Consider the following 27,179-nt stretch of genomic DNA (forward strand, 5'->3'; position numbering starts at 1 on the left):
TCAGGTCAACATGTTTTGTGCAGTTTTTACCACGCTAGGGAATCCTGCACTCAACATTGTACTACCCACAGTGTAACGGTTAGAGTATTGAGCGGTTGAACCACGTTCTGAAGGAATATATGCACGTTGCGGGGTTTCAACAAAGAGCATTGATGGAGGAAATCGGGGGCTATGTGGCTGTTTCAAAGGCACCTCACATGCGACTACAGGTGCGTCACTGGCTTACCTGTTACACGTAATAAGATCCAGAACAGGACTGAATGTCGTTGGCCTTCATGAGAAGAGATTTATCGAGGAGCCTCGTGTCGCGACGAAAAATTTGAAGCAGTGCATCAAGCAGCAACAAGAACGAACAAAAAGGTACGCGATGAAAGATGAGGTGCCGGATCATCAACCATTGAACCAGGAGATTTCGTGAGAGTAAAACAAGGAGGACCAAAAACGAAGCTCAAGTTTTCTTTGTCCATGCGTGTAGAGAGACAAGCGGCCACGGAATCGGTTTTGCTTGCAAATCATGTGAAACGGAGCGCATTAAAATTGACAGTTGGCAAGGAGGGACAGAACAAGCACTAACACTGGCTGACGCTGTTGCGGAGCGACGTGGTGCAGCTGCAAGATATTCCTGTGGCCTAGACCCTTCCGTTGGGAAGACAGCGGAGCAAGACACCCCGGCCATCATTGTGGACGAATTGAATCAAGTGCCAGCCGAGGACAGACAGGCCTGCGCGGCCCCTCCTGGTGATGCATCGGCTCCATCAACGGAGTGTGCCCCAGTGCTGCCGTTCCAGCAGGAGACCTCTCGGCAGATTAGTCACAACCACAGCGCAACCACGCAACAGTTGCTTTGTGTAAATGAGCTTCCGGCGAAAATTTTCGCACATGCTGTCCTTGTCGCCTACTTGCCTGGCCCGTGTGTGCGTCGAAGACGCTGCTCTTTGATCACTTTCGACTTTGCCCAAATCTTCCACTTTTCTGTTGACCAAACAGGACTGTCTGCAAATATTGCAAATTTTCTTCAGTATAAAATTGAGCACGCAATACTTTTTGTACCTCGAAATAAATATTAAATTTTCACCTGATCCGAATGTAACCTGTAAGGAACATACGTTCTTTATGTAGCTGCTGCCACTTTTTTTTGCAGTCAGGAAATCATGCTGGGTACAAAAAAAAAGTTCTTTTTCTCATATTTTGGTGTCGTTTAAAGCGAATGACGTTTTTCTTTGCAGCTTCTTCTGTTCGCACTGTCACTCTACAGGTTCCTCACCGCTCAGTACACCTCTGGGCTCGTGCTTGTTGTTCTCATCGCCTTCGCTCTGGCTGCTATCACAGAATATTTAGTGACGCAGTCTCAAATCTTCCAGGAGAAGGTACGTAAGTCGCAGTTTCAGTCTCTCGTTCTGTTTGCGTTATCTTGAAGGAATTAAACTTATATTCTCTGTTTGGAGGAAGCAGCGCCTCGTAACTAAGCGTATGAAAGTGTAAAAAGGCAAGAAAAGAGACCGTGAAGAGATTAATTGACATGTATCTGGGGTAGAAAAATATCAAGTCGCTAAGAAATAAAACCGCTTATGTCGCTGCGCGAATAATATTAAAGATCGGTAGACGGCAGAGACCGAGTGGAAAGAGCGCTGACTTCGAGCTGCTTATTCTGCTGAAGATGCCGCACATATGTACAAATACAAAGCGCCAGCATGAAAGAAGGAAAAAACTAAAGCCATTAGCATCAATGGCACAGGGTGACAGCACCAACGTCCTAATCACCATCCATCTTTGCTCTTTCCTGGTCAATGTAACGATGGCAAGCATACACACCCCTCTTCTGCTAGAGGGATCTTGGCCGCCTCGATTGTCTCTCTCTAATACACTGATCTTTGTGTCGGGCATGAATCCCTTGTCTTTTTAACGCAGGCATGGGTGGCATAGTACGACGTCTAGGTCCTTATCCACATTTAAGGCAGCGCAAGCTTAGCTGGCCCTGGTTACCGTTATTTATATCCTTCTTGTGCCCTTTTATTCTGGTGTTTACGCATCTGCCTATGTGCCCAATTTATCCGTATCCGCAAGTCACCGCTCGGCACGCGATTATGACACCCTCATCCCTGCTGGCAAAACAATTTTGCTGCCGGAACCTGCACGACATTTTCTCTTTGCTATTGCGCGGTTTTTTTTCTTTTTTGCAAAGAATTGGTAGCTTTAGCGGAGCCGAAAACAGCATCAAAGCCTACGCGTTTTCAATCTTCTTTAGATGTAATAAGGTATATGGAATAACAGCTAATTTCCTGCGTGCATACGGAGCTGTCAAATCTTTGATCTAGGATTGCCTGGCTTTGTCCTGTTTTTAAGCAAGCCAGCTGCCACAGAAAACACAATATGTTCCGGGTATCTTGCGCCAGAAAGCCGTCGATTTCTTTGAAGCAAAAGAAACCCGTGCAAAAGCAAAGAGAAAAAATCGTGCACGAATCGACGCCAAAAACGTTTTGTGGCCTGCGCTGGGGATGTCGTATATTGTGTGCCGTTGTCTTGCACACGAAAATACATTGGGCAGATAGGCAGATCCAATAACACCAGGCTAAAAGAGCAGAACAAGAATATATTTCAATGTAGCCAGAGCCAGCATTGGAAAAAGAATCCACTCGTCGTACTGAGCCATCCCTGCCTGCGTTCAAAAGAAGTGGTCTTGTTGCTTGACGCTAAGATCAGTGTGTTAGGGGAATAATCAAGGTGGCTAAGGTTGCTCGCTCAAAAGAGGGGTGTGTAAACATGTCATCGCTTACATTGACCAACAAAGACCTAAGATGGATGGTAATTAGGGCGTTTATGCTCTCTCCCTGTGCCATTCACGCTGATTGTTTTCCTTTTTTCCTTTTAATATTTTCGTTCGTTCCCTTTCCCGCGGGCGGTTCATATTTACACGTCCGCGTGGCGTCTTCGGCAGGAGAAACAGTTGTAATTCAGCGCTCTTTTGCTATTTTTCTGTCGTCGTCCCTTTTTTAATGGTAATCGCGCTGCCCCACAAATTACAATAATCCAACTAGTTTAGCAAGCAGCCATACTGATAAAAAACAGTTGGCTACGGCTGCAGTAGTTTTGTAGTTTTCCTTTTCATATGTTGCGCTACTAGGCTGAAAACTGGACGTGGTTTTCTGCAACCAGCGGAATTTCAGGGACCATGAAACCGAGCCGTGCGAACTCATTCCCGTGGGATGCAGCTATTGATTCGTTTTTTTTGCTTGAAGGATCCCAATCATTTAAACACCTCTTTGTTTGATGAGCGGCTTCGGCTCCTATTAGGAGTGCCCTAAAGAGTTTGAACAGAGTACCTAACATGCAGTCACAGTTACGAGGCAGTGATGTCATCTCAGATTTTTTCCAAGGAATTGGCTGCGCTGATGCACTAAAAAAGAAACTGTCTGACGCTTACTACACCGGTTAAACGCGAAAATCAGCACAGCATTTTGTGATGCTCAGTGCGCTGTCCGCAGCGCTAGCGGCGCGGGATTATCTGGGCAAGAGTGACTAAAACTGACCCGGTGGCTCTAATAAAACCATCCAACATTGCACTAGAATCACTGAAAAAATCTCCAAACGAGTTTTCCTTTTGTCAGTGCTTTGGCAAAAACACGAAAGCCAGAAAAGAGCGCACAAGGAAGAGAAACTAGACATGCGCAACTTGCAACGGTTTATCTCAGCGGGTGCGAGAAAATCAACAACAAAATGTATCTGGCGCAGTATATAGCAAAAAAAAAAGCTTGGAGGGGGCACTTATGTTCCGCCTTAAGGGTATGATACGAAGGCTTAAACGGTTAATGCCCATATATGCAGAATTGGCGATTCCCTAATTAACATTCATTCATACTTGGCTGCACTCATATCACTCCTGCCGCAGTGGTGCAGCGGTACAGCGTAGAGATGTCAGGATGAAAAAAAAACACCGAAAATTTCGGGAAAAATACAGTTTTGTTTTTCAAAAAGTCGGGATAAAAATGAACGAAACTAAAGTTTCCGGATGGGCTTTTTTCCGCAGCGCGATTCATTCTTAAGTGTAAGATTCTTCTGTAAGTGTAAACCAATATTTCGGAAAGCTAAAATTCTTCGGCGTGGAAGAGATCGGATGGAACGAGAGGTTCTTGAAGCATATCACATCAGAAAAGCAGGTGGTCAGTGTGTCAGCACCACTTCCTTGTCTCTTCTTGATAATGAAATGGCGTTTTTGAATCATTACGGTTGATTGCCACGAGGCGGTAGTAGCGATGTACTTAAGCTTTGGTATTCTCAATAAAAATCAATTGGAAGTGCAGCATTTGTCCGATCGTATGTGCGTCTTTTTCGTCCCCGTTTTTTCGTGCTGCTTCGTTATTTCAAGATGGATTCATTCTTCGCCGTGAGTTCTGGTTTCGCTGTCAGATCGCAGTCATGCGCCTCTCGTCGCTGGAAACCGGTGCAGGATCGCCATCGTCAAGTTCAAATGGCGCGCCGCGTTTTTTTGCGCTTCGACATATCTGAACATTAATTCGACTATTAGCGAGTGCATCATCGGAGCGCAGTTATCACATGTTTTCGCTATGGTTCGCCCGCGGTCGCGCGTTTTGAAACATTTTAACGTATGTGACTCACCTATTGCGAGCAAAAACCTGCAAGCATTCTGCAAGTACTCTGATGCGTCGTGTGGCTTCTCTAATGTGAGCCACACAGCTCACACGGCTCACAAAATATCTGCTGTGAGCAAAAATCGCCCTCAAGAGGAGAAGGATCTGTATGGCGCTGCATACGAAAACAAGCAATCTGGGAGCTCCTCGGCGGCCTCCTCAAGTGAGTACTAAAGCAACGCCATCTCTTGGATACTCCCTCGTTGAAAAAAATCCGCTAGCGTCTCCTCTTTTGTTGGCCGAATCACGCCTAAATGGCTACAAGAAATTGATGAAGCCTTTACCAGAGCTGTATAGGCAACGAACACCCCGTCCACTTCATCGAAAAACGAGCACTGGCACAATACTTTCAGGATGCTTCGGCCTTCATACGCACCACCTAGCCGGTATACGTTTTGAGCGACCCCTGCTTAACGCTGAATATGACGTTCTTCACCGTGCTCACAAATGGGTGGACCAACATTCGCGGAGAGTGAATTGTGAACCTCGTCATCGCTACACTGCAGCCTGTGTTTTAAAAATCGGTTGAAACAGGGAAGAATCGGCACACCGCAGCCTACATCAGCAGCGAGGTCTCTCACGTCATTGACTCTTTCCAACCCGACAAAGTAGTTGCCTTATATTTTTTGACAAGTTTCCGCACATTGCAACCATAGGGTGCGCAGCACGTGGGCTGAACGTGCTCCTCAACGATATCATGCGCCTACGAGTATTGTGGCGCGAATCTTTGTACTGTTTGTTTGTTCATTCTTCAGAGCTGGACAAAACGGGCAAGTTATTTTCTGGACAAATGTCCAGAAAAATAATCAAATATGTGGAATACACTCACGTAATTGCGGCTGCGCTGCAACAAAAGTAGGAGTGAAGCTAGGGCAAAGGGAATTGGACAACACTCAAACTGCCTAGCAATGCAAGATGGAGCGGCCTCCCCCTCTCACTCGCGTTCCCAACAAAAAGGAAGCACTGCAGGAGACTGCAATCATGAAATATCTTGAGGTTAACGAACGAATACGGCAGGCCCTCTTGGACGTCGATGTGTTTTGGAAACACTTGCGTAGCTACTTGGAGACAGCAGTCTCCTGGGCTATTATACACTTGAACCTGAGATGGTCTTGTTGTCGCACGTCTACGAAGTCTTCCATTCTTTCAAAACTTAATTTGGTGCGTGGCTGAAAAATAACACATTGATGCAAGAAGATCAGGCTCACATAATGTATGTGATCAGCGGGCTCGTGAGGAGTTCTGTGTGCGACCCATTCATATCGCTGACAACCTACACCCAAGGCATCGTGGCAAAAACCTTGGTGACGTGCAGATTGCGGTCCCGTTTCATTGGATTTTCAGCCAGGCAGAGCACTTATCGCTGTATGTCGGGAAACTTCTCTCTAACGTCACAGAATACAGAACTTGCAAGGGAATTCGGTCAAGGCAAGGAGTTTGGGATTCTCCGAAACACTTGTATCCTTCCACATGGTGGCAAGGACTCTGCTCCAGCCAGCTCTTGACCCCCCTGGCCTGTCGCGTACTGCAGCTTCCCCCATCTTCTGGTGCCTGTGAACGGAAGTGGTCGGAGCTTGGAAATGTGCACACCAAATTACGCAATAGGCTCACAGAGTAGCAAATGCAAAAGCTTGTATACGTGCCTTCTGACCTGAATGCCAGGACGGATTCGTTCGCTGCACAGAAAAGCCTGGACCCGTCTAGTGGAATTTTGTCGGACACAAATTGATGCAGTGCATTGGTCCGAAAACCTTAATGTGAAATCGTGAATAAATTCTCAACCAGGAAGCTCCGCTAGGAGTTGTGCAGTGCCATCAGGTGAGAATGATATCCTTTTCAGTGTTAAAGCAATATGTTTGTTCTATAGCTCTTCGCGATCGTTTTTTACGTTTTTTTATTTCTCTTCAAAATACATGGAAACGAACTGTTTTGTTGAAGTACCTCAATACTTCATGAAATTTTACGTCTCCAGTTAAGCGATGCGCACTGTCCTGGGATAGCCGGCGTGCCACCGGTGGGGCGTGTGGGACCCGCGTAGCTCTTGCCGAGCAAACTCTAGCTACCTGTCATTAATTTAGCCGCCATCTGCCAAAGTACGCAGTTTTCTTAATATCCGGTCGGCAGGTTGCGATAAAGCCGCAAGGTTACGTGACCTAGGTGGCCCACCGGCTTCCTGGTTTGCTTCTCTCGGATTCTTCGCTCACAGTCAACGACACCGGTGCCGGATGTTCTGCGACACGAGCTCCATAACGTCATCGCGTTAAGATGTATGAAAAAGTATGTAACTATATCATCATCAGCAGCAGCAGCAGCTGAACTACTTCCACTGCAGGGCAAAGGCTTCTTCCAGGTGTGTCTAATTAAACCCGTCTTTTGCCATCTGCGGCCACCATATTGCCGCAAAAATCCTAATTTCATCCGCCCACCTAACCAGAGACAGAGAGAAAAAGAACTTTACTGAAATAGACTGCCACGATTTAGGACAGGTGGGCCTTGTGTGGCCCCCCGGTGGGGGCGACTTCCCAAGCGCCTTGCACCAGGGCGCCAGCAGCCGTCGAAACAACAAAACCCGGAGGTCGGTGATGGCGGAAAGGTGATGTAGCCAAATTAGGCAGTGTCTATGCTCTCACGTGTAAAACAATAGTAAAATTTAAGGACGCTTAAGGTTCGCCTTCAGGAGTGGAACGTGACAGAGTGTTCCAGCGCTGCCTTGGAGTCCACGGAACGCCATCGCTCGTTGAACAAATCGCCCGGAGTCTCCAGGAGAGTCTGAAAACAGGCCATCCGGCGCCCGAAGAGATCACATACGGACTGCATGGTCGCTCTTTATTTTACATCTCTCTCTGAATGGTCGTTGCGTTTCTGTTGTAATTTTAGAGGAAAGGAAAGGCGCAGTAACTGTATTACATATCCGTGGACGCCTCAACCACGCCATGAGAGAAGAGAGGAAGTTGGTAATGAAAGAAAAAGACAGAAAGAGAGGCCGTAATGTAGGTCTGCGTCTCTGCTGGCGTCGCATTCGTTGACCACAACAGCACACAGGCGTGTCCATCACAGGCGATCGGGTGGTAAGGGTTCCGTGACATCGCAACGGTTGACATCCACACAAAACATCACGCGCACAGTGCGGTCACCGCTGTCTGCCCCCCTGAAGCTCGCAGAGGTCGCGAAGGGTTCCCCTACGATGCCACCTGCAGGAGCGAAACCGTCGTGTTACCAACAGGCTCCACGGTCGGACTAGTTGACATGTTCAAAAATTTCGTCTGCCGGTCCTACAAATTGAAATCCAAAACCTCTGTTTGATCTCACTGCACGTTAAAGAACCCCAGGTAGCAGAAATTACCGAAGCCCTCCTATATAGCATCCTTCATAGCCTAAGTCGCTTTGGAACGTAGAACTCCATAAACCCCAATTGAACCGGAAACTAGAGCAGGGTGGTATCCTGGAATTGCAGGGCTGGGATCTAGGGGCTCTCACTCATGTGGTGAGCTCTCCTTGTCACCGGGGGTTTCTGTTGCTAAGCCGACGTCGTCGCTCCAGATGACGCGGTTGTTGGGATGTACGTCTTGTCTTTCAAACTTCCTTCTCACATCTCTTTTAACTCTCCTACTGTGTGCACGTGGCGCCGGTTGTGTCTCAACTCGAGCCAGTGGGTAGGCGAGTGCAGTTTCCTCTTTATTCTTCCTTCAGTCGAAACAACAACATGGTCACACCACAACCTATCATTGGTGGTGGTGCTGAAAAACATTTATTTGTGATTATTTACAAGAGAGAGTGGGAACTGGTCTTAAAAGCCAGCCCTTTAGAAATAATAGCAAAGTTCCTTAATCCGGGACCCCTCCTAAGGAAGCGACTAGCGACCCCTGTGTCTTCAGCGGTAGCTCGGGCCCTTGCGACGAGAGCTTTTTTGCTCTCTAGCGGGGCAGCCTCCGAGCTCTCTCAGGTAAGTGAGGGGAATGAGGGGTAAGCGGGGTTATATGGGCATACCCACACCAGAGGTACACACTCGAGAGTGCGCACCCACAATGCGGGCATTGCCCGTTAAAAGCAGGAATAAAATATCGCAGCACTGCCGGGCACAGTACCTTGTTGGTATATATTGGGAGGAGCCAACCCTCCTCGCTTTTTTGGATAGCCCTTTCGCAGGCGAATGAAAGCAACTAGGTCGTGGTAGAAACCTTTATTGCTAAATAAATGGTGGGAGCGAAGCCCCTTACATGGCACTTAAATGCTCCCTCACCGTGATAAGTAACTCCTACAAAGCAAAGGATAGCCCTTGGAGAGCAGTCCTTCTGAAAGCGCTGGATATTAGCCGGCGTGGTCTTGAGGAGGAGTTTCGGTCATAAGTCTCCCAGTAAGGTTCGACATTGTTATTGCGCTACTCAAGGTTTACACAGACAAGAACGACACATACAGACAATGCGCCCTGTCAGCATGTGTCATTCCTGTGTGTGTAAACCTTGAGTAGCGCAATAACGTCGAAGATTACAAACCAACTAGGCTCATCTGAAGCTCGTCTTAAGCTCTTCCTAGTAAGACGCCGCCACGGTCGGTGATAGGGGATGAGGGAAGGTGGCGCACGTGAGCATGGTGTGTGGAAAGTCTCCTGATCTGCAGCAAAGTTTGTATGGCGAGGGGAATTGGTCTGGGTATAGGGCATGTAGTAGTATGGGGTACGGTGCAGTCCGAGTTTGTAGTCGTCGCCTGTGTGCGGCCTGCGCTATTGTGAGGGATGGGGCTGGGGGTGCGTACTCATTTCATTTAACTTTCTTTATTCGTATTCTTGCATACAAATTATCAAAACACTGACTGAACCCATATCCAGAGGCTAGAGTGGGTTTCAGAAACAAAATATATAGTGGCAATGACATAGCCCTTGTGACACAGCACTTCGTTGTTCCCGGTAGTAGGGTAGTAGGGGAGAAAATATAACGGAAAGAGAGCATGCGCTCCTCGGCCTGTAGAAGGGGCTCGATTCCCACCCGGAATGTGAGACCTCGGGCTAAGGAACGAGCCTCCTCGTTGCCAGAGAGGCCGGCATGTGCTGGCGTCCAGATGAGGGTTATAGGGCGTCGGGGCTGCCACATGCGCAGTAAACGAGCAGCAGTGCAGGATATGTTGCCATTGGCAAAGTTTAGAATGACAGCTTTAGAGTCAAAGATAGTTTTTGTAGCAGGTGTAGAAATGAGAGCAAGCGCGACGGCTGCCTCTTCTGTCTCTGTGGTAGAATTGGCGATGATTGAGCTGGAGGGCAGAAGCTTTGCTAGATTGTCGGCTACCGCCGGGGCCATACGGGAGCCTGACGTGTACACCGCTGCGTTCAGGTAGACCACCTGATGGTCATCGCCATACTGTCTGTGGAGGGCCCGGGCCCATGCTACTCTGCGGTCCCTGTCCCGCTCATGGTGCATATTCTTGGGGATAGGTGTACGCTCAGGTTAGAGCGGAGGATAGGACAAAGGGGGACCCCTTCGGTTGGGTGCGTAGGTGGGGGGAGGTTTATTTCGGATAACAAAGCACGGCCAGCCTCTGAGTTGAATAGACGGGATATTTTTGCCATAGAGGCAGCTTCTGTGATTTCCTCAAAGGTGTTGTAGACACCGAGTTTGAAGAGTCGGTCGTTTTATGTGCGTGGGGAAAACGTAGAGCCGTTTTCGTGGAACTTTGTTCAAGCGCATTTACCTTGTCTCTCTCTTTCTGTTTGAGGGGTTGGTAAGGAAGGCCATATGTGGTGCGGCTTATGACATAAGCCTGGGTGAGGCGAGTCGTGTGTCGCTCGCGGAGGCCAGCCAGGTGGTTCGCTATGGGGCGAATCAGTCGGGAAGTCTGTTGACCGTGTGTTTGGAGTGTCTTTATGACTTCTTTGTGTGCGCCATGGGAGTAAATAACAAGCCCAATCATGCGGGATTTGTCCACTAGTGGGGTGGGCTCGATACCTAGGGTGAGGGAGATCGGTGGATTGACTGAATCGTGTTTGGGCCGGTAGAGAAAGAGCTGGGATTTTGAAGGGGAGCAGGTCCGGCCACGCTCCCGTACACGTGTGTCGATGGTTTCCAGTGAAACAGCGCAACGGCACAAGGCCAGAGGACAAGAAAGGACGATACACAGCGCTGACTAACAACAGAATGTTTTATTCAGTGAGCCATGCTTATAAAGGCGCTAGGGACACTAAAAAAACAGAAAAACAGAAAAAAAAACACACAGAACTGTGACAGATATCCCTCCAACCAGGCACGTATATGATAACACAAGGCTAACACGTGTGCAAATATTCATGTTCTTTCTGCAAGATAGCGACAGAAGGGGTGCTTACGCACCTCTGACCCATCTTCAAGATCTCAGACGCTTCGATAAGTTCTCTAGTCAGCTGATCTTTGTGTCTATCAACAATTCTGCTTTTGTCATACAGAGGCTGGCAGGAACAATCACGACAGTGGACACCAATGTGGCGGGCAGCGTTTTTGACATCATTTTTGTGCTCCCTCAGCCTATCGTTCAAACAACGACCAGTTTGTCCAACATATGCACCACCACAACTCAAAGGGATCGAATAAACCAGATTCTCTACGCACTTCACAAATTTTACCTCATGCTTTTTTGTGCAGATGGGTTCACCTTCATTTGACTTTTTGGGGCCATTTACACGCGCGCACAGACTTCTCAATTTCACAGGAGCTGAAAAGACAACATCTACTCCGGCTCTCATACCAATTCTTTTCAAATTATGCGATACAACATGAATGTAGGGTATCACAGACACATTTTTTCTTCTGGTACTATGGTCGACAGCGGCAGAAAGTTTTAACTTTTTCAGCATCCCCTCCGCTATAGCTGCTAAGATGGTGCTTAGGGCCAATTTTAGGTGTTCTTCTATTTCGGCATAACTGCCGCGGTTTGACCAGACAGTGATGTAGTGGGCGTAGAGGCTAAAATGGATCCTAGGGTTTTGAGCTATCTGTCGAGGTAGGTGGAGTGCTATCTTGACGAGAATATGGGAGAGGACGGCTGCCTGGGGCGTAGCTCGTGCTCCCAGTGTGGCACCCGGGAGGCGGTGCTCGCCGAAAGTAAGCGTGGCTCTGCGGTGGCTGAGGAAGTCTCTAAAGTAGAGGTGCATCCTGATGCCGACTCCCAGGGTCGTAATGTTTTGGAGGATAGCTCAGTGTGCAACGTTCTCAAGGGACTTCGTGAGATCCACCCTTAGAATAGCTTGGGGTTCGAAGGTTTGCGAGTCAAGAATGTGATGTTTTAGCTGTAGGAAAACGTCCTGTGTCGAAAGCCCAGGACGAAATCCAAACACACTAGTGGGCATGAGATTGTTGCCTTCCAGGTAATGGCAAAGCCTTGTCTGGAGTTCATGCTCCATGAGCTTGCCAACAGAAGATGTGAGGGAGATGGGTCTGAGGTTGGAGGGGAGCAGAGGTTTGCCAGGTTTGGGTATGAAGACCACTTTGGCATCGTTCCATTGCGGTGGGAGGCTACCGATTTTCCTGCCATGCATTAAAGTATTCGGTAAGTGCGGCAATGTATTGTGCGTCGAGATTCCTGAGTGCCGCGTCTGGTACCGGGCTGAGGACGTGTTAAATCTCTAGAGTTCAGCCTCAACATCTGCTTTTTAATGGGATGGTCAAGGTGGCCGTTAGGGAGGCCTGCATAGTCGAGGTATGTTGCAGGAGAGTATGCGGGGAAGTATTGATTGCGAAGTTTTTAGAGGAGCTCCGGTGGAGGTTTATAGGAAGAATGTACGAGTTTGGTGAGGTTGTGCCTTTGGGTAGTCTTAGAGTGAGTGAAGTCTAATAAGTGCCTAAAGAGGTTCCAAGTCAGGGGTATACTCATATTACCATCTAGCTTGTTGCACAGCGATTCCCAGTTCTCGCGTGAAAGAATCGCTGTGTGCGTCTCTATCTCTTTGTTAAGACGGGCGAGGCGGCGCTTAAGTGTCCGGTTCCAACGCTGCCTTTGCCAGCGTCACTCTAGGCCTGCTATAGCTTCCCATAAATGTAGTAGGTGGGAGTCAGTTGTGTCGCTTAGGCAGTCCTCTGGTAGGGGGAGAGTTACAGATCGGACATCGCTTTGTAGTTGCTTGCAACATTTGGTGATGTCCGTGATGGGGGCGAATATGCGGTCTGCTCTACATGAGCGGAAAGAGTCCCACTTTTTGAAAGTGGTGCCTCTGAGATGCCTTCGGTGTAGTTGAACGTTTAAGAGAATCTCGATAATGGAGTGGTCGCTACCTAGACTCTCTTGAGTGTTGCATCATGTGGCGTGAGGAAGGCGATGTGCGGACGTGAGGTCTGGTGTAGTCTTTTTACAGAAGCTGTTACAGGCGCAGGAAAGGTAGGATCAGTGAGCAGGCCGAGATCGGCTTGTTGCGCGGCTAACCAAACTCGACGTCCTTTCGGTGTGTCGTGTTGGTAACCCTAGGCCGTATGTGGGGCGTTAAAGCCCCTTACGACGAGGAAAGGGTATTTGTTGGCTATGCGCTTCGCAAGTCTAAAGAGGCGTTCGAAGTTACATTGTAGGCACCTAGGATGGCTATATACATTTAGAATGAAGAGACTATTCGCTCAAGCGTGTTGCGGCACAAGCTCAGTTAGAACGTGATAAATACCTTCAATCACTATGGAATGGGAGATAGTGGCCTTTGAGTGACGGACTCGAAATACTACCCGAGAGGGTGTGGGGGATGTGGGCAGAACAGCAGTATAGCCGGTTAAGGTAAGCGGGTTTGAGGGTTCCTGCAGGGCAAGGAGGTCGGGTTCCGTAGCGGAGGACAGCATTTGGTGGACCACGTGACGCTTCTGGCCAAAGGCCCGGCAGTTCCACTGCCGGGGTGTAAGATTATGGTTTGGAACTGCCATCATGAGAGTATTTAGAGGCCCAACCGTAACGAGGGCGTGGGGGTCCTCAGCTACGTTAGGGATAGGGTTGTCCGGTCCTTCGGGTGCTTTGGGCTTCTTGCGTCTGTTTAGGGTGGGGTCGCGCTTTGTGAGGCTGGTTTCGTAATGGCTCAGCCGCGAATAAAGATCGTTATAGCGGTCAGAGAATCCTTCGGTTTGTACGTGGAATCGGTTGTTAAGAATAGCATTATCTTGTGTTATGCGGATTGCCGCTTCGTTGACGGTTGCACATTCCTGTTTGATGTTACTTATAGCGTCCTGAAATTTTGCCTCAAAGCGAGCAGCAAAGGACTCAGGCAGGGTTGGTATGCTCTCTAGTGAGATGAGCGTGGAGGGAGGCAGTGTTGTGCGCGGAGAAGAGTTTGTAGAGCCTTCAGTGTCAGCCTCCAATGCTGGCAAATCAGGAGAAGTAGGTTCGGAGTGCCTTGGCGGAATATGGGCGGTGGGTGGGTTGGGAGGGGGAGTTTGGGATGTGGCAGGAGAGGGGGTAGACGGAATGGGAGATCCGGTGGCAAGATCGCTTATCTGGGCTTTCAGTCTTGCGATGTGTTGTCGAAGGGCAGCGGCTTCTGCTCGGGCTGCTGTAGCCTCTTCTTTAGCCGTCGCTGCCTTCTCCTGGGATTTTGCCAGGTCGTGTTGTAGACTAGAAGTCGCTGTCATGGGTGGCATGTGACCGTGTGAAGCAGGGGCCTTGTTCCAGGTTGTTTTCAACGGCACTGCCCAAGCTTGCTTGCGTTGGTTGGGCTGGATGAATCCGGACGACAACTGGGGAAAAGTGTCCCTGGCTGCGACCGCTTCTTGCTTCTGCGTTTGTTGTTGGCTGGGCTGTTTTCATGGCTGCTGCAAGTTTTGTCCCTTGCAGGACCCCGTACCGGTAAGGTGACGGCCCTCGCACAGAATGCAATTGGGCGTGCATGGAGGGTCTTGTTCCGAATGTTGTGCTCCACAGAGGGGGAAAAGATTGGTCTTGGGGCCTCGGCATATGTCTAAGTAATGGCCCGGCTGTCGGCAGTTAGTGCAGGCATCCGGACTGCCGCGGTATGGGGTGCAGCGGTGGATGGCTCACATGTATTTGACGGAGTGAGGAACCGTAGGTGCGTCGAAGGTGATAAGACGGAGTGCGTCTTTCCCAGGCAGCGTGCTGCTAGTATGCTGTACTTCGAATTTCTGCTGACCACGTCTTGGTAGAGTTGCGTTGGGGTTTCACCGTCGTAGGCGTTCGTGATCACTGCTCTGGTAGCCCCCGGTAGGGGAGCCACGTAAGCTGCGCACGGGTAGGTGTGGTCTCCAATGGTGAGGGAGGTCAGCGGCTTGAGAACCTCGCCTGCTGGGAAGTGTGTTGTTCCCATGGTGAAAGTATTGTTGGTCGGGTGGGTACGCAGGCAGAAGTTGTTCGCTGGGATGATTTACAGCTGGGTTGCACTGCCTCCAATAGTCGAGGTGTTACGATGTCTTGCAGTCGTAGTTTACCTCGCGGGCGAACGACTACTCGAATGGCGTTGGGAGGGAGCGGTGGAAGCTGCTTGCTGCGCTGCACTGAGAGGTGAGCCTGCATGGTGGCAGGTGGGCTGGCGTCTTGCCGCTGCCCGTTGTGCCTGCTGCGTCTCGCGCTGCGTTCTTGGAGTTCGAGTTAGCTGCGCCAGAGGTAACGTTCTCGGAGCGGTAAGGTGGTTTCGATGAGCTGGCTGGCGGGAGGCGTAGGCTTTATACATAACTAGTGTCCAGTCGTTGGAATTTATTTCTTGTGTGGTTATGGTGTGGCCTTCAACCGTTACTTCCATCATAACGGCTGGCGTCGCCTACAGTGTCGGCGGAGACGCGTAGTCAGAGTTAGGCTTATCTCGACGGCAGAGCGCCTCGGTCAGATAATTGTTCTTTTCTCTTAAAATGTCGAGTATTTCCCGGAACGAGAGGCTTCCCTGTCTTTCTTAAGCACTTATGTCGATTTTCGTGCAGATTAATGGCCGTAGGACAGCTATGCTGTGTTTGATACGTAAACAATTTCTTTGTAATTGATAGCAGAATTAGGTTGTGATACCTCAGGCGGCGAGTGTCGAGGCGATGCCCGGTGATTGAGCGCGCGGGGTGAGGTGTTTGGAGCCTGGATTCCTTCTAGTCTCGCATGTGCTGGGGTCCGATGACGACAAGTGTGTCCAGGCGATCCCAGTACTCGCATCTATGTATAATTTTGACGGCGCGTTCTTATATCCTTGCACGAAGCTCCGAGTGTTACAAATGAAAATTTGTTTTTGAGGAAAGTAAATGGCGCAGTAACCGTCTCACATATCTCGGTGGTCACTCGAACAGCGCCGTAAGGAAAGCGGTAAAGCAGGGCGTGAAAGAAGACAGGAATAAAGCGGTGATGCATTGGACGGTGGCTGCAAAACCTTATGAGGCAGGGATATAGGGGCTCTCACACATATAGTGAGTGGTCACGAGGGGTATATGTAGATAAATCGTCGTCGTCGTTTCAGATTACGCGGTTGTTGCGACGAGTGTCCTTTCTTTCTATCTTTCCTTTCACATCTCTTTTAACTCTCTACTGTCTTCACGTGACCGCGATTGCGGCTCAGCTTGAGCCAGTGAACAGACCCGTGCACTTTCCATTTCCTTCTTCCTGGAATCGCAACAATAACTCAGGAAAAATTTCGGCCACGTGGGCACCTTTAACGCGCACTGACATCCCCGAGCGCACAGGCGCCTTTTCCGTTTCGCCTCCATCGAAACGCGGCCGCTGCTGTTTGGTTCGAACCCGGGTTCTCCGGCTCAGTATACACACGACTGTTAAGTAAAGACTACATTTATGGGGAACGAAAACACAACCCTTTATTGTTGCTTTTTTTCCGACTGAAGGAAGAATGAAAAGTGCACGGGCCTGCCCACTGGCTCAAGCTCAGCCACAAGGGCTGCCACGTGCACAGTAGAGGAATTAAAGACATGCGAGAAGAATAATTAAAAGACACGATGCGAGTCACAACCGCGGCATCGCAAACGACGAGGGTGGTTTAGGAACTGATACACCCGGTGACAGATAACCCTCGCCACATCAGAAAGAGCTCCTACATCCCAGCCCCGCAGGGTGAGGAAGCCACCATGCTCCTGCCCCTTTATTCTGATGACAGTCGCTTATACACTGATAATAAGAATGACTGCGCCTCCTATAAAAAACACAGTCCACCCTCATAAAACAACGCAACAATAAGAAAACCAAACAAACCACTTCCTATTATGCTGCAGGAGAGTTATCTTCCGAACACTAAATTCCTTCGGTGTAATGATCCTTCCTTACTTACGGTGTCGTGATCCGTTGATGCCCTTGACATTTGGCGGAAATCTGTTAGACCCGATGCTTTGTTCTTTCTGTGTCAATTCCCACCTGGTTTTGCTTTTGCTTGCTTTGTCGGGTGACATTGAGTTGAACCCTGGACCACCGACGCTCGAATTCATATCAGATGCCATTGCACGAATGGAGCTCTCACAAAACACCATGTTGTCCGAGCTTGCTTTGACACGTTCGGCCCAAACAAATATAGAATCCCTTGTGACCCATCTTTCCAGCCGTGTTGACATAATAGAAAAAAAGTGGAAGCTTGCCATCCTGATGACCAACCTACCGCTATCACTGTCATTGAAAAGCTGACCGCCGAAGTTGAGGTGCTCGCAAGGAAATGCGACGATTCCGAGAACCGCCTTCACCGCAACAATTTGCTTTTTTTCGGAATCCCTGACTCAGGTGACGAAACGTGGGCGAAGTCCGAATTGGAAGTCAGATTTTCCTGCGCCGAGCACTTTGAAGTACCTATCCAGGGCTCAGATATTGAGCGAGCTCACCGACTTGGCCGCTTCCGCGAAGATATAAAACGTCCCATTATTGTTAAACTATCCAGAGTTAAAAGCGAGTCCAACATTCTTTCCGCCGGATCTAAGCTAAAAGAAACCATATTTTCTATTCGGGAAGATTGTTCAGCACGTGTACGTACACCTTGAGCAAAACTATACTCGTATGGCCTTGACGGCAACTTACCTTTTAAGATACGCTGTGATACGTTGGTCATGGGAAAAAGCAGTACACCTACGAAGCCGAGTACGATTCTGCACAGGAGTTGAAATCATAGTGTTCACTTAATAGTTCAAGGCCTTCTCAATCTGCATCGTATCAGCCGACACAACACCGCGACCGCGCAGCTGCGCACCGCGAAATATCAGCTATTCTCACGAACATCCGTAGCTACTTACCCAAAAGGGACTGCGTCGAAGCCATCCTAGAAGATACCCTCGCTGAAATTGTTTTTTTACGGTAACTTGGCTAACCCGTGATATCTCATCAGAAGAGCTGCTGAATAAAGTGTCATTCCCAATACACAGGCGTGACAGGGTACGACGCAAAGGCGGTGGTATCCTTGTTTTCTTTAATCTATCCGTGCCTTCATTTAATATTGATATTGAAAGTCATCATGAAATCCTCAGCGTAAACATATCCCTTCCTGGAAGCTTTATCATACTCATCGCGTGCTATCAGGCACCTGATTGTGATCTTTCCTTCGTCAATGAACTGCACTCGGTACTTCTCGACTTAAACAGCCGCTTTCCCAGAGCAAATTTTATACTTTGTGGCGATTTCAATTACCCAGACATTGTTTGGGATAATTTAGCCGCAACTTCTCGTGATTCCAAAGAATTCATCGATCTTGTACTTTTGTTTAACCTCACCCAGACAGTTAACATGCCAATTAGGATCCGCAACACGCTTGACCTGGTTTTTGTTTTGAATCCAGAAATGATCCACTCAATGTCTTATACAAACAGTCTCAGAGATCACAACCTAATGTTATTTAATGCAGCAGTGACGAAGTCGCTTCGCTACCCTTCCAATAAAGTTATCCGTGAATATAAGAGTGCAAATTTCCCTCTTATAAACGCCGAATTGGACATCTTCCACACTTTCCAACATATGTTTCTTGAAGAACTGTCAGCCAAAATTGGTTGTTATTCAAGCAGAAACTTTCGACATTACTTGAAACCCATGTCCCAGTCATTTCTATTCGCGGCGATGCAGGTAATCCGTGGTTCAGTGGTACCCTAAAGAGGCTTTCACGTAAGAAAAAACGCATTTTTCGCATTGCTAAGCAATCAAACTCAGCTGTCAGGCGGGAAAAATATTTCACGTGTCTCAAAGACTATGCAAGCCTACTGAAGCAGTCCCAAAGGAAGTTCTTCCACGAGGATCTTCTGCACATAATGAACAAAAATCCCCAAATGTTTTGGAATCTTCTTTCCCCGGTTAGTCATCATACTCACAATATATCACTTTCTAACCCGGGTGGTTCACATGTGCTGCTAGACGAGCGATCAGATGTGTAATAAACTCGTACTTTTCTTCAGTTTTTACCCATGAGCCGAAAGATAATATTCCCAACATCCGGGTACCAGTTTTTCCACAGATACCACTAATTACTGTCACTGCGGGAGGTATAGAAAAGCTTGTCGACAAGCTGAAATTATCAAGTAGCCACGGTCCTGATAGCATTTCTGCCAAAGTACTTAAAGCCACCAAAAGTCCTAACCAGCCGATATTGCAGATATTATTTGCCCAGTCCCTCCCTCAAAGCACTCGTCCGACCGATTAGAAAATTAGCAAAGTAGTGCCTGTATTTAAAAGTGGCAAACGGTCTGATCCATCAAATTATCGCCCAATATCTTTAACATGCATGACCTGCAAACTAATGGAACACATCATTTATTTTCATATTGCCCTACACCTTGATAACAACGCATTCTTCTCTAATCAGCAAGGTTTCCGCTCTGGTCATTCTTAAGATTAGCAGCTTTTTGAATTCACCACTGATCTTCATTTAAACCTTGTTTCAATATTTCAAACTGATGTTGTATTCTTGGACTTTTCTAAGGCTTTTGATCGTGTACCTCACCTGTGACTCATCTGTAAACTTTCTTCTCTCAGCCTGGATTCATTAATCTTCTCATGGATCAAATGCTTCCTCACCGACCGCTTTCAGTTCACCGTCATAGCAGGGCATCCTTCAGCATCAACCAAGGTTCTTTCTGGCGTTCCACAGGGCTCAGTGCATGGTCCGCTTCTTTTTCTCATCTATATTAACGACCTCCCTTGTGCCATTTTACAATCAATACGTCTCTTCGCAGATAACTGTGTCCTCTACCGCCGAATTTCATCTGAAACCGACCAAACTATGCTTCAGGATTACTTAAGTTTAATAGATGACTTGCGCAATAAGTGGCCGATGCAGCTTAATATTTCAAAACGCAAGTTTATGCAAGTTTCGCGCAAACGCTCTAACATCACCCACATCTACTGCTTAAACTCAGTCAATATTTCACAAGTACTAACTTATCGTTACCTCGGTGTCCTAATCTCAAGCAATCTAAATTGGTCCGAGCATATCATTAAATTGGTCGCTGAGAGCTCCACTACACAGGGCTTTATTAGAAGAACATTATGGTTGTCGCCCCCGGCCGTCCGTACAGTGGCATATGAAACCTTCGTACGATCCAAACTTTGAATACGCATGCGCAATCTTGTGTCCATAAGAGTCTCACCTGATCAAATCTTTAGCATCTGTGCAGAACCGCGCCGCTCGCTTTATATTTTCAAAATACGACTACAAAATCACTATCAGCAGTATAAATCATCACTTGATCTCGACTCATTGGTCTTTCGCCACAAGATATCACGATTATGCCTCTTTCAGAAGATATTCTATCATTTCACGCATCTGCGCCAATCTTTTCTTCACCCACGAGCACATTCATCTCGACTCTTATTCAATAGCTAATGTATACAGCGCCTGCATGGATCAACATCTGTTTTTAATAAATCGTTTCTACCAAGTGCAAAACAGGAATGGAATGAATTGCCAGATATTACTCTCATGGAAAGCTACCCTGTCAAATTCAAACAGCGGTTACTGTCTGTCTTTGAATATTAAATTTGTCTATATTTCTTTTCTCGCCGTTAGTTTGTTCTGGTTGAGTAAATCCTTTGTAATTCCCCTTCTCTACTCGTTTGATTTATTTTGTAACTGTTTTAATTGTGTTCTCTTTGGATGCTACTGATTATACTCGTTGTCTTGTAAGTTTCTATATATGTTTGACTAGATTTGTTTTTCTTTTTTTCAACCTCTTTGGCTTAGTACTTTGATTGTCCTATGTACGTCGCCCCCCCCCCTTAGTAATACCCTGTGAAGGGTCCTTAAGTGATAAATAAATGATGATGATGACTACCCCCACCCACTTGATAGCACACGAAAACCTCTATCGCCCATCTGCATTCAGGCAAGCTCATATTCTCGATATCTAGCTGGCAAACTTCTTGGTTGTGGCGAACTGCTGCCGAGAGGTGTCCTGCTGTTCCGGCAGCTCTGCTGCAGATTCCGTTGATGGAGCCGATGCATCATCAGGAGGGGCCGCGCTGGCCTATGTGTCCTCGGCTGGCAATAGTTCCAATTCGTCCACAACGATGGCCCGGGTATCTTTCCTTGCTGTCTTCCCAAATGGAAGGATCTTGGTCACAGGAATATTTTGCAGCTGCACCACGTCGCGAATCAAAAGCATCAGCCAGTGCTTGTCTTGTATATGTTCTGTCCCTCTTTCCCAACTACTGTCATTTTAATGCGTTCCATTACACGTCATTTGCAAACAAAAACGATTTCGTCTCCACTCGTCTCTCTACACGCATCGACACAGAAAACTTGCTTCATTTTTGGTCCTCCTTATTTTACTCTACGAAATCTCCTGATTAAATGGTAGATGTTCCGGAACATCGTTTTTCATCGATGTACCTTTTTGTTCGTTGTTGATGGTCCTTGATGCGCTGCTTCAACTTTTCCGTGGCAACAGAAGTCTCCCCGAAAAATTCCCTCCCAGGAAGGCCAACGACATTCAGTCTTGTTCTGGATCTTGTTCCGTGTAACAGGTATGCCAGAGACGCACGTGCAGTTGCATTTGGGGTGGCGCTATCAACACTCAGATAGTTCCAGATTGCCTCCTTCAATGGTGTTCGTTCCAACACCGCCACGTGAATATACTGCTTCAGAACGTGGTTAAACCCCTCAATCTGACCGTTACAGCGAGGGTAGTGTGTGGAGGGCGAACCACATTTATTGGACATCCCGGTAGCCGCGGCTGGTGAGCCGGCGGAGCGGATTGTTGACGTGGCTGGCTGGCCGGGCTGGTTGATTAGAGCGTTCTTTGATGCGCTAGGCAGATCTTCTTCATCAGCGCCGCTACAGATGCTCCCCCCCGCCTTAGCGCGATGCGCGATAAAAGAGAAAAAACAATATGTGAAAGTTTGTACAGGATCTTAAGTCCAGGACACAGTTAGCTTCGTGAAGACCGGGTCAGAGCTGGGGAAGGCTGTCGGGCGGAAGAAAAGAGCTCTGCCGGTCGAGCCTGGTTGCCTCCAAATGGGTGAGGGTAGCCCAAAGATGACGATGAAGGAGGCACAAGGCGGGAAAAGTCATCGAGGAATGGGAGGAGAGCTAGGCGTTATTCAGTCGGACAGCCTACGGGTGGGGCCGGCGGTTGGGGGCAGTTTTGCGCTGGCTCAGTTGGTGCAGATGAAGATATGGCGTGAGGCCCTAAAATACGCCGTGAGGCCCTTCTTGAAATAGGCGTATATGTCGGCGCTGTGCTTGGAGACCGGGTGGGAGTTCGCGGCTGGCGTGCTGATAACGCAGCAGCTGGCTGGACACGTTGTTGATATGGAAGTGCGAGTCCAGCAGCGCCAGCCACAAAACGGGGTCCCTGGCGTAAACGGCAGGCTGGCCGGGCAGCCGAGGAAGGCAGTGACGTTGATATCGCTGAAGGAGCTCACCGGATGTGATGGGAGGTGCGTACGTGGCGGCGAGAGGCAGTCGAAAGCCGGGTGCGAACTGCGGCCGTGCAGCGGCAAGGCCAAGTGGAGGAACAGGACGGCCAGGAGCGCAGAGCCGGAGGGAGCGGCGTTGCGTGCGTCGAAGCTGTCGTCCGTTGTCACCAGAATGGGGAGGGTGAACCACATTTATTAGACGTCCCGGTAGCCGCGGCTGGTGAGCCGGCGGAGCGGGTTGTTGACGTGGCTGGCTGGCCGGGCTGGTTGATGAGAGCGTTCTTTGATGCTCGAGGCAGATCTTCATCAGCGCCGCTGACGATGCCAGCGCCGCTACAAGTGCAATATTGCAACCCAGTACTGGATTCCTCGGTGCGAAAAAAACTGCGCAAAACATGTTGGCATGAACTGACTCTGGTTGTCTGTCACAATGTTTTTCGGATATCCTTCTCTAGCAAAAAGTTCCAAAGCACTTTATCGCCTGTGCAGCTATTGTGGACACGAATGCCACCTTGGGCCATATGCTGTGGTAATCAATAACAGTCAATGCGAATCTGCACTCAGGAGGGGCTCACTCTGTGTCGATTCTGTGTCAATTTCGGGATAATCATACGGCTTCTCAGGCCACTGTACACGATTCAACAGGGCCGTCGCGGTTTTTGCCAATTTACCTGATTTATCAGTACTGTTTTTTCAACTGTTTTTAGTATGTACAATGCCAGGATGCGACTCATGCTATGTCATGACAAAACTTCAAGCGAGTGCTCCTGGGAGAACGACCCGTTCAGTGGGCAGGCGCCTGTACTTTCCATTTTATTCTTCCTGCTTTCGCAACAACTACGAAATAATTTCGACCACCTGGGGATATTTAACGTGCACTGGCATCGCACAGTACACGGGCGCCTTCTTGGATGCGGAAAAACAGCATTAATGTTGCAGCTACACAGGCTTTTCCGGCCATCAGCACAGAACGTACCGTGCTACCTCCTTTGTCAACAAATTGCTGCTTGTTTTTTATTCTTTTTATCATGCTGGGAACTACAGTGACTTCTTCCACAGGTTCTTTCTCTGCAGACGTCAAAGGCAACCGAAAAAGCGCATCCGCAATGTTATTGGTGTGTCCCTTTGTGCAATTCGCAGTAAAGTTGCATCTCGAAACGCTGGCACACAGGCGTTCAATATGCAGGGGACGTCTTCGAACCCCGTTTGTGGACAGCATTGTCACAAAAGCCTGATGATCAGTTCGCGACACAAACCTGCGGCCGCAAAGGTATACGTGTTAGTGTTCCCGCGTCCATAAACATGCGAGCGCCTCTCGTTCACCGGTAGAGTACTTGCGTTCGTATGGAGTTAGTGTCCTTCAAGCTTCTCCGTCAGCTACCTGCTGGTGCGCAGCTCCGAGCCCTTATGCCGAAAAGTCAGTGGTCCCTTGTAGAGGCAAGGAGGCGCCGAACATAGCCATCACGCCGCATGACGACAGCATCTCCTTGACTCAGCAAAAACAGTCCTCGGTGCTCTGGTCCCACAGTAAGTTTTCGTCCTTACGAAGAAGCTGTCGCAGCGGTTCCACGACCTCTGCATAGGGGAGAAGAAAATGGTAATAATAGCTTAAAAGGTCAAAGGAAGGACCGCAGCGCCCCTAAATCGGCAGTCGTTTGTGCTTTAAGTGTAGCATGCACCTTTGACTTGAGTGGGGCAAGATCATTTGCACTCACACTGTGAACCAAAAATTAACGGTGGTTTAGCTTTGCTTAAACCGAGGGAGAAATGGCAGCATAACGACCGTTTAGCCTGAACACCACATGTGGATTCGTGCCTTGGTGCGCCGGTGCTCCCTTTGTTATGTACTCAGTTTAGGAGACTGTTACGTCACGGCCTAGCACGTGAACACCGCATGTGGATTTCATTCCTAGACGCGCCTGTGCTCCTCCCGTTGTATACTCGATTAAGGAGGGCGTGACGTCACGCTCTATCATGTAAACGGCGCGTTTCGTCTCCTCTGCGAGCCAAGAGTCGATCACGTGACCTAATTTTGGTTGGCCTCGGCTTGACCTGGTCCTTTGACCAAATTTTGGCTTACCTTGACGTGGCCTTGACGTCCCCGGCTTTGCCTTGAATAAACCTTGACCTGTCCACTGCTTGACCATTGGTCTGACCATTGACCATCCACCGGTTCTCCAAACTTATTAACAGAAGTGTTCATTTTCGCTCTCAGCGCAACACGGACGGGACACAAGACGAACGACTAGCACGAACAGGCGCTGACTATCAACTGGTTTTTTATTGAAGAACGAAAAGCGTATAAATACAAACAGTGAACTACTTATCAATCAACAAAAGTTATCTGGAAGGCACGTGAGAGGTCAGATAGCTCAATTCTCTCTCGGATAACGTTATGGAAGGGCTGCTGATACATTTTGTGCCGTTGTGGTGAATATAAAAAGCTTCCATAACCTCGCGTGTTAATTTATTGTTATGTCGGAACAGGATGCACGTGTTCTTGTAATCGGGAACACATTGGCACTTTTTGCACTGGAAAGACGCCTGGGCAAGCGGGTCCCCTTTAGTTCTCCTTTCTGGATGATCCTTTTCATGCCTGCATTGGCACTGCCTGCTGTGGGAGCCTGTGTGAGACAGGGTGTCATTTTTTCTGGTGTTTTCATGCTCCATCAAGTGTTTGTTAACGCACCTGACAGTCTGGCAAATGTACAAGGCACCCCCTTGCCCCCTTCAAATGTAGCCGCGTAGACAATTACGTCATCCAGGTAGACCAACGCCATAGTCCACTTCAAATGGCCTAAGACTCGGTCCATGAGACGCTGGAAGGTGGCTGGAGCGCTCGAGAGACCGAAGGGCATACGGTTGAACTGGTAAAGGCCGTCGGGAGTCACGAAAGCCGTCTTTTCCGCATCATCGGGGTGAACAGGCACCTGCCAGTAGCCCGAGAGCAGATCTAGCGTGGAAAAATAACGGGCCCCCTTCAGGCGGTCAAGCGCATCGTTGAGGCGAGGCAGCGGGTACACGTCGCAATTAGTAATAGCATTTAGCTTCCGATAGTCAACGCAGAAGCGGAGTGTTCCATCCTTCTTGCGCACAAGGACGACAGGGGAGGACCAAGGGCTACAAGAAGGGGCAATGATTCCCTGGTCAAGCATGTCGCACACGTGCTGCTGGATCACTCTCCGTTCGGCTGGCGCTACACGGCGAGGTTGGTGATGAACGGGCCCGCGGTTTTCGGTGTTGATCCGGTGTTGAGCCCAGGAAGTGCACCCGAGTTCACCGGCGCTGAGAGCAAGGCAACTGCGATGCTCGAGCAGCAAGGTCTTCAGAGAGGCGAGCTCCGCGCAGGTCAGGCTGGGTCCAAAGTTAAATTCTTCCCATGATAGGATCGCCGGCGCTGGAGGGTGGCGAGGCGGGGCTTCAGGTTGCAGAGACGCCACTGGTGACCCGGGGTCCAAAACTGAGGCTGTACCCAATTGCGTGCCGGGAGTCAGCGCGAGAGGTACGCTGCTGATGTTGAGTATAAATACGTGGGCCTCTCCTTTGAGCACAGGCAGAAGGCTTCGAGGGGAGGTCATCTGACGGGCTGGAGCTGAACACCGGATGGGTTCGAACAGCACGTCTGCTGTGACCGGACTGTCAAGCTTGGCATACACCCACGTTGCCGCACCCGGTGGCAGGGTCACGGCGGACGCCACAGTCACGGTAGTGACGTCGAACGGCTTGACTCGACACGGCCACTTCGTCGCGAGGTCACGCAGAGATGCTGAGGCACGCTTGGTCGCCGACACCAGGGACTGCCACAGGGCGACACCGAGGCTGGAAACCCGGCTAAGCCAGCCCGGCCCACAGAGAGTTCGGCTCGCCCGTGGTTTGGTTCTAGTAAAATTAAGGACGACTCCGGCTTGCTGGCACCACCCGCACCCGAGGACCACTGGCCAAATAGGGCTGTCTGCGACAACAAACTCGGTGGAGATGGTATTTCCGAGTGCTGTCAGGTTGACGACGACACGTCCGACTTGCTCCACAGGGGTGCCGTTAAAAGCTAAGAGCCGGGTTTTGGCGGCTGGCAGAAGCAGGTGGGGCGCGTTAGCAACAAACGATTTGTGCAGTACATTGACAGCCGCTCCAGTGTCAACCAAGGCCTTTACGTGCCGGTCAAGCAGGGCGACGTCGACGAGCACGTAAGGAGCATCAGTGGTAATCGGAGCCGACGAAAGGAGGGGAACTCCGGGGGCACCGGAACTCCGGGGGCACCGTTCCGCCAAATCGTTTCCCGACGTTGGAGGGCCGGCACAGTCCCTCGCGTAGTGTCCCCGCAGGCCGCAGCGGAAGCAGGTCATGCGGACGTCGTTACGCAGGCGTCGGATAGAGGCCGCAGTTGGGGCTGCGGACCGAGGAGCCTGCACCCGGACGCTGCGCTCGGCAGACGGTGGCGACCCCCGCGTGGCCAGCAAAGTCAATTCCGCCTCGATGGCGAGCGCCATGGCGGCGCGGACGGAATCAGGACGGCCAGAGCGGACCAAGCGCTGCACCTCGGGGAGTCGGATGGCGTCGACAAACGCCTCGGTGCCGACCAGGGCCACGGCGTTCTGAGGCGCTCCCGGCAGGGACTGCAGAGCCAGGCGCTCAATGGCGGCGGCGAGGTCCTGGTACGTCTCCCCGGGCTCTTGACGGCGGGCTCGCAGGCGGTGGTACTGCACACGGGGTTGACCTGAGGCACCGTAGTGGTCGGCGAGGAGGCCCGCCAGAACAGTGTAAGAGCCCAGCTGGTCGGGCGGCACGTTCTGCAGC

The 27,179-nt window shown here is 49.5% G+C and overlaps 1 protein-coding gene and 1 pseudogene across 7 annotated transcripts in view; one reads left to right on the top strand and one right to left on the bottom strand.

Moving 5' to 3' along the window:
* The window catches only part of LOC144107794 (multidrug resistance-associated protein 1-like), a 592,391-nt gene that overhangs the window by 92,549 nt on the left and 472,663 nt on the right, over positions 1 to 27,179 (top strand). For 6 of the 7 annotated variants that reach the window (XM_077640975.1, XM_077640979.1, XM_077640978.1 and 3 more), the window contains one exon: positions 1,227 to 1,367. In XM_077640975.1, coding sequence (XP_077497101.1) covers positions 1,227 to 1,367 — 141 coding nt within the window. Of the gene's footprint in view, positions 1 to 1,226; positions 1,368 to 27,179 lie in introns of those variants that run through there. The other variant, XM_077640981.1, reaches the window with a different exon arrangement.
* On the bottom strand, positions 5,705 to 15,324 carry LOC144107320 (uncharacterized; annotated as a pseudogene).

This window comes from Amblyomma americanum, chromosome 10, assembly GCF_052857255.1.
Source record: "Amblyomma americanum isolate KBUSLIRL-KWMA chromosome 10, ASM5285725v1, whole genome shotgun sequence".
NCBI lineage: Eukaryota > Metazoa > Arthropoda > Arachnida > Ixodida > Ixodidae > Amblyomma > Amblyomma americanum.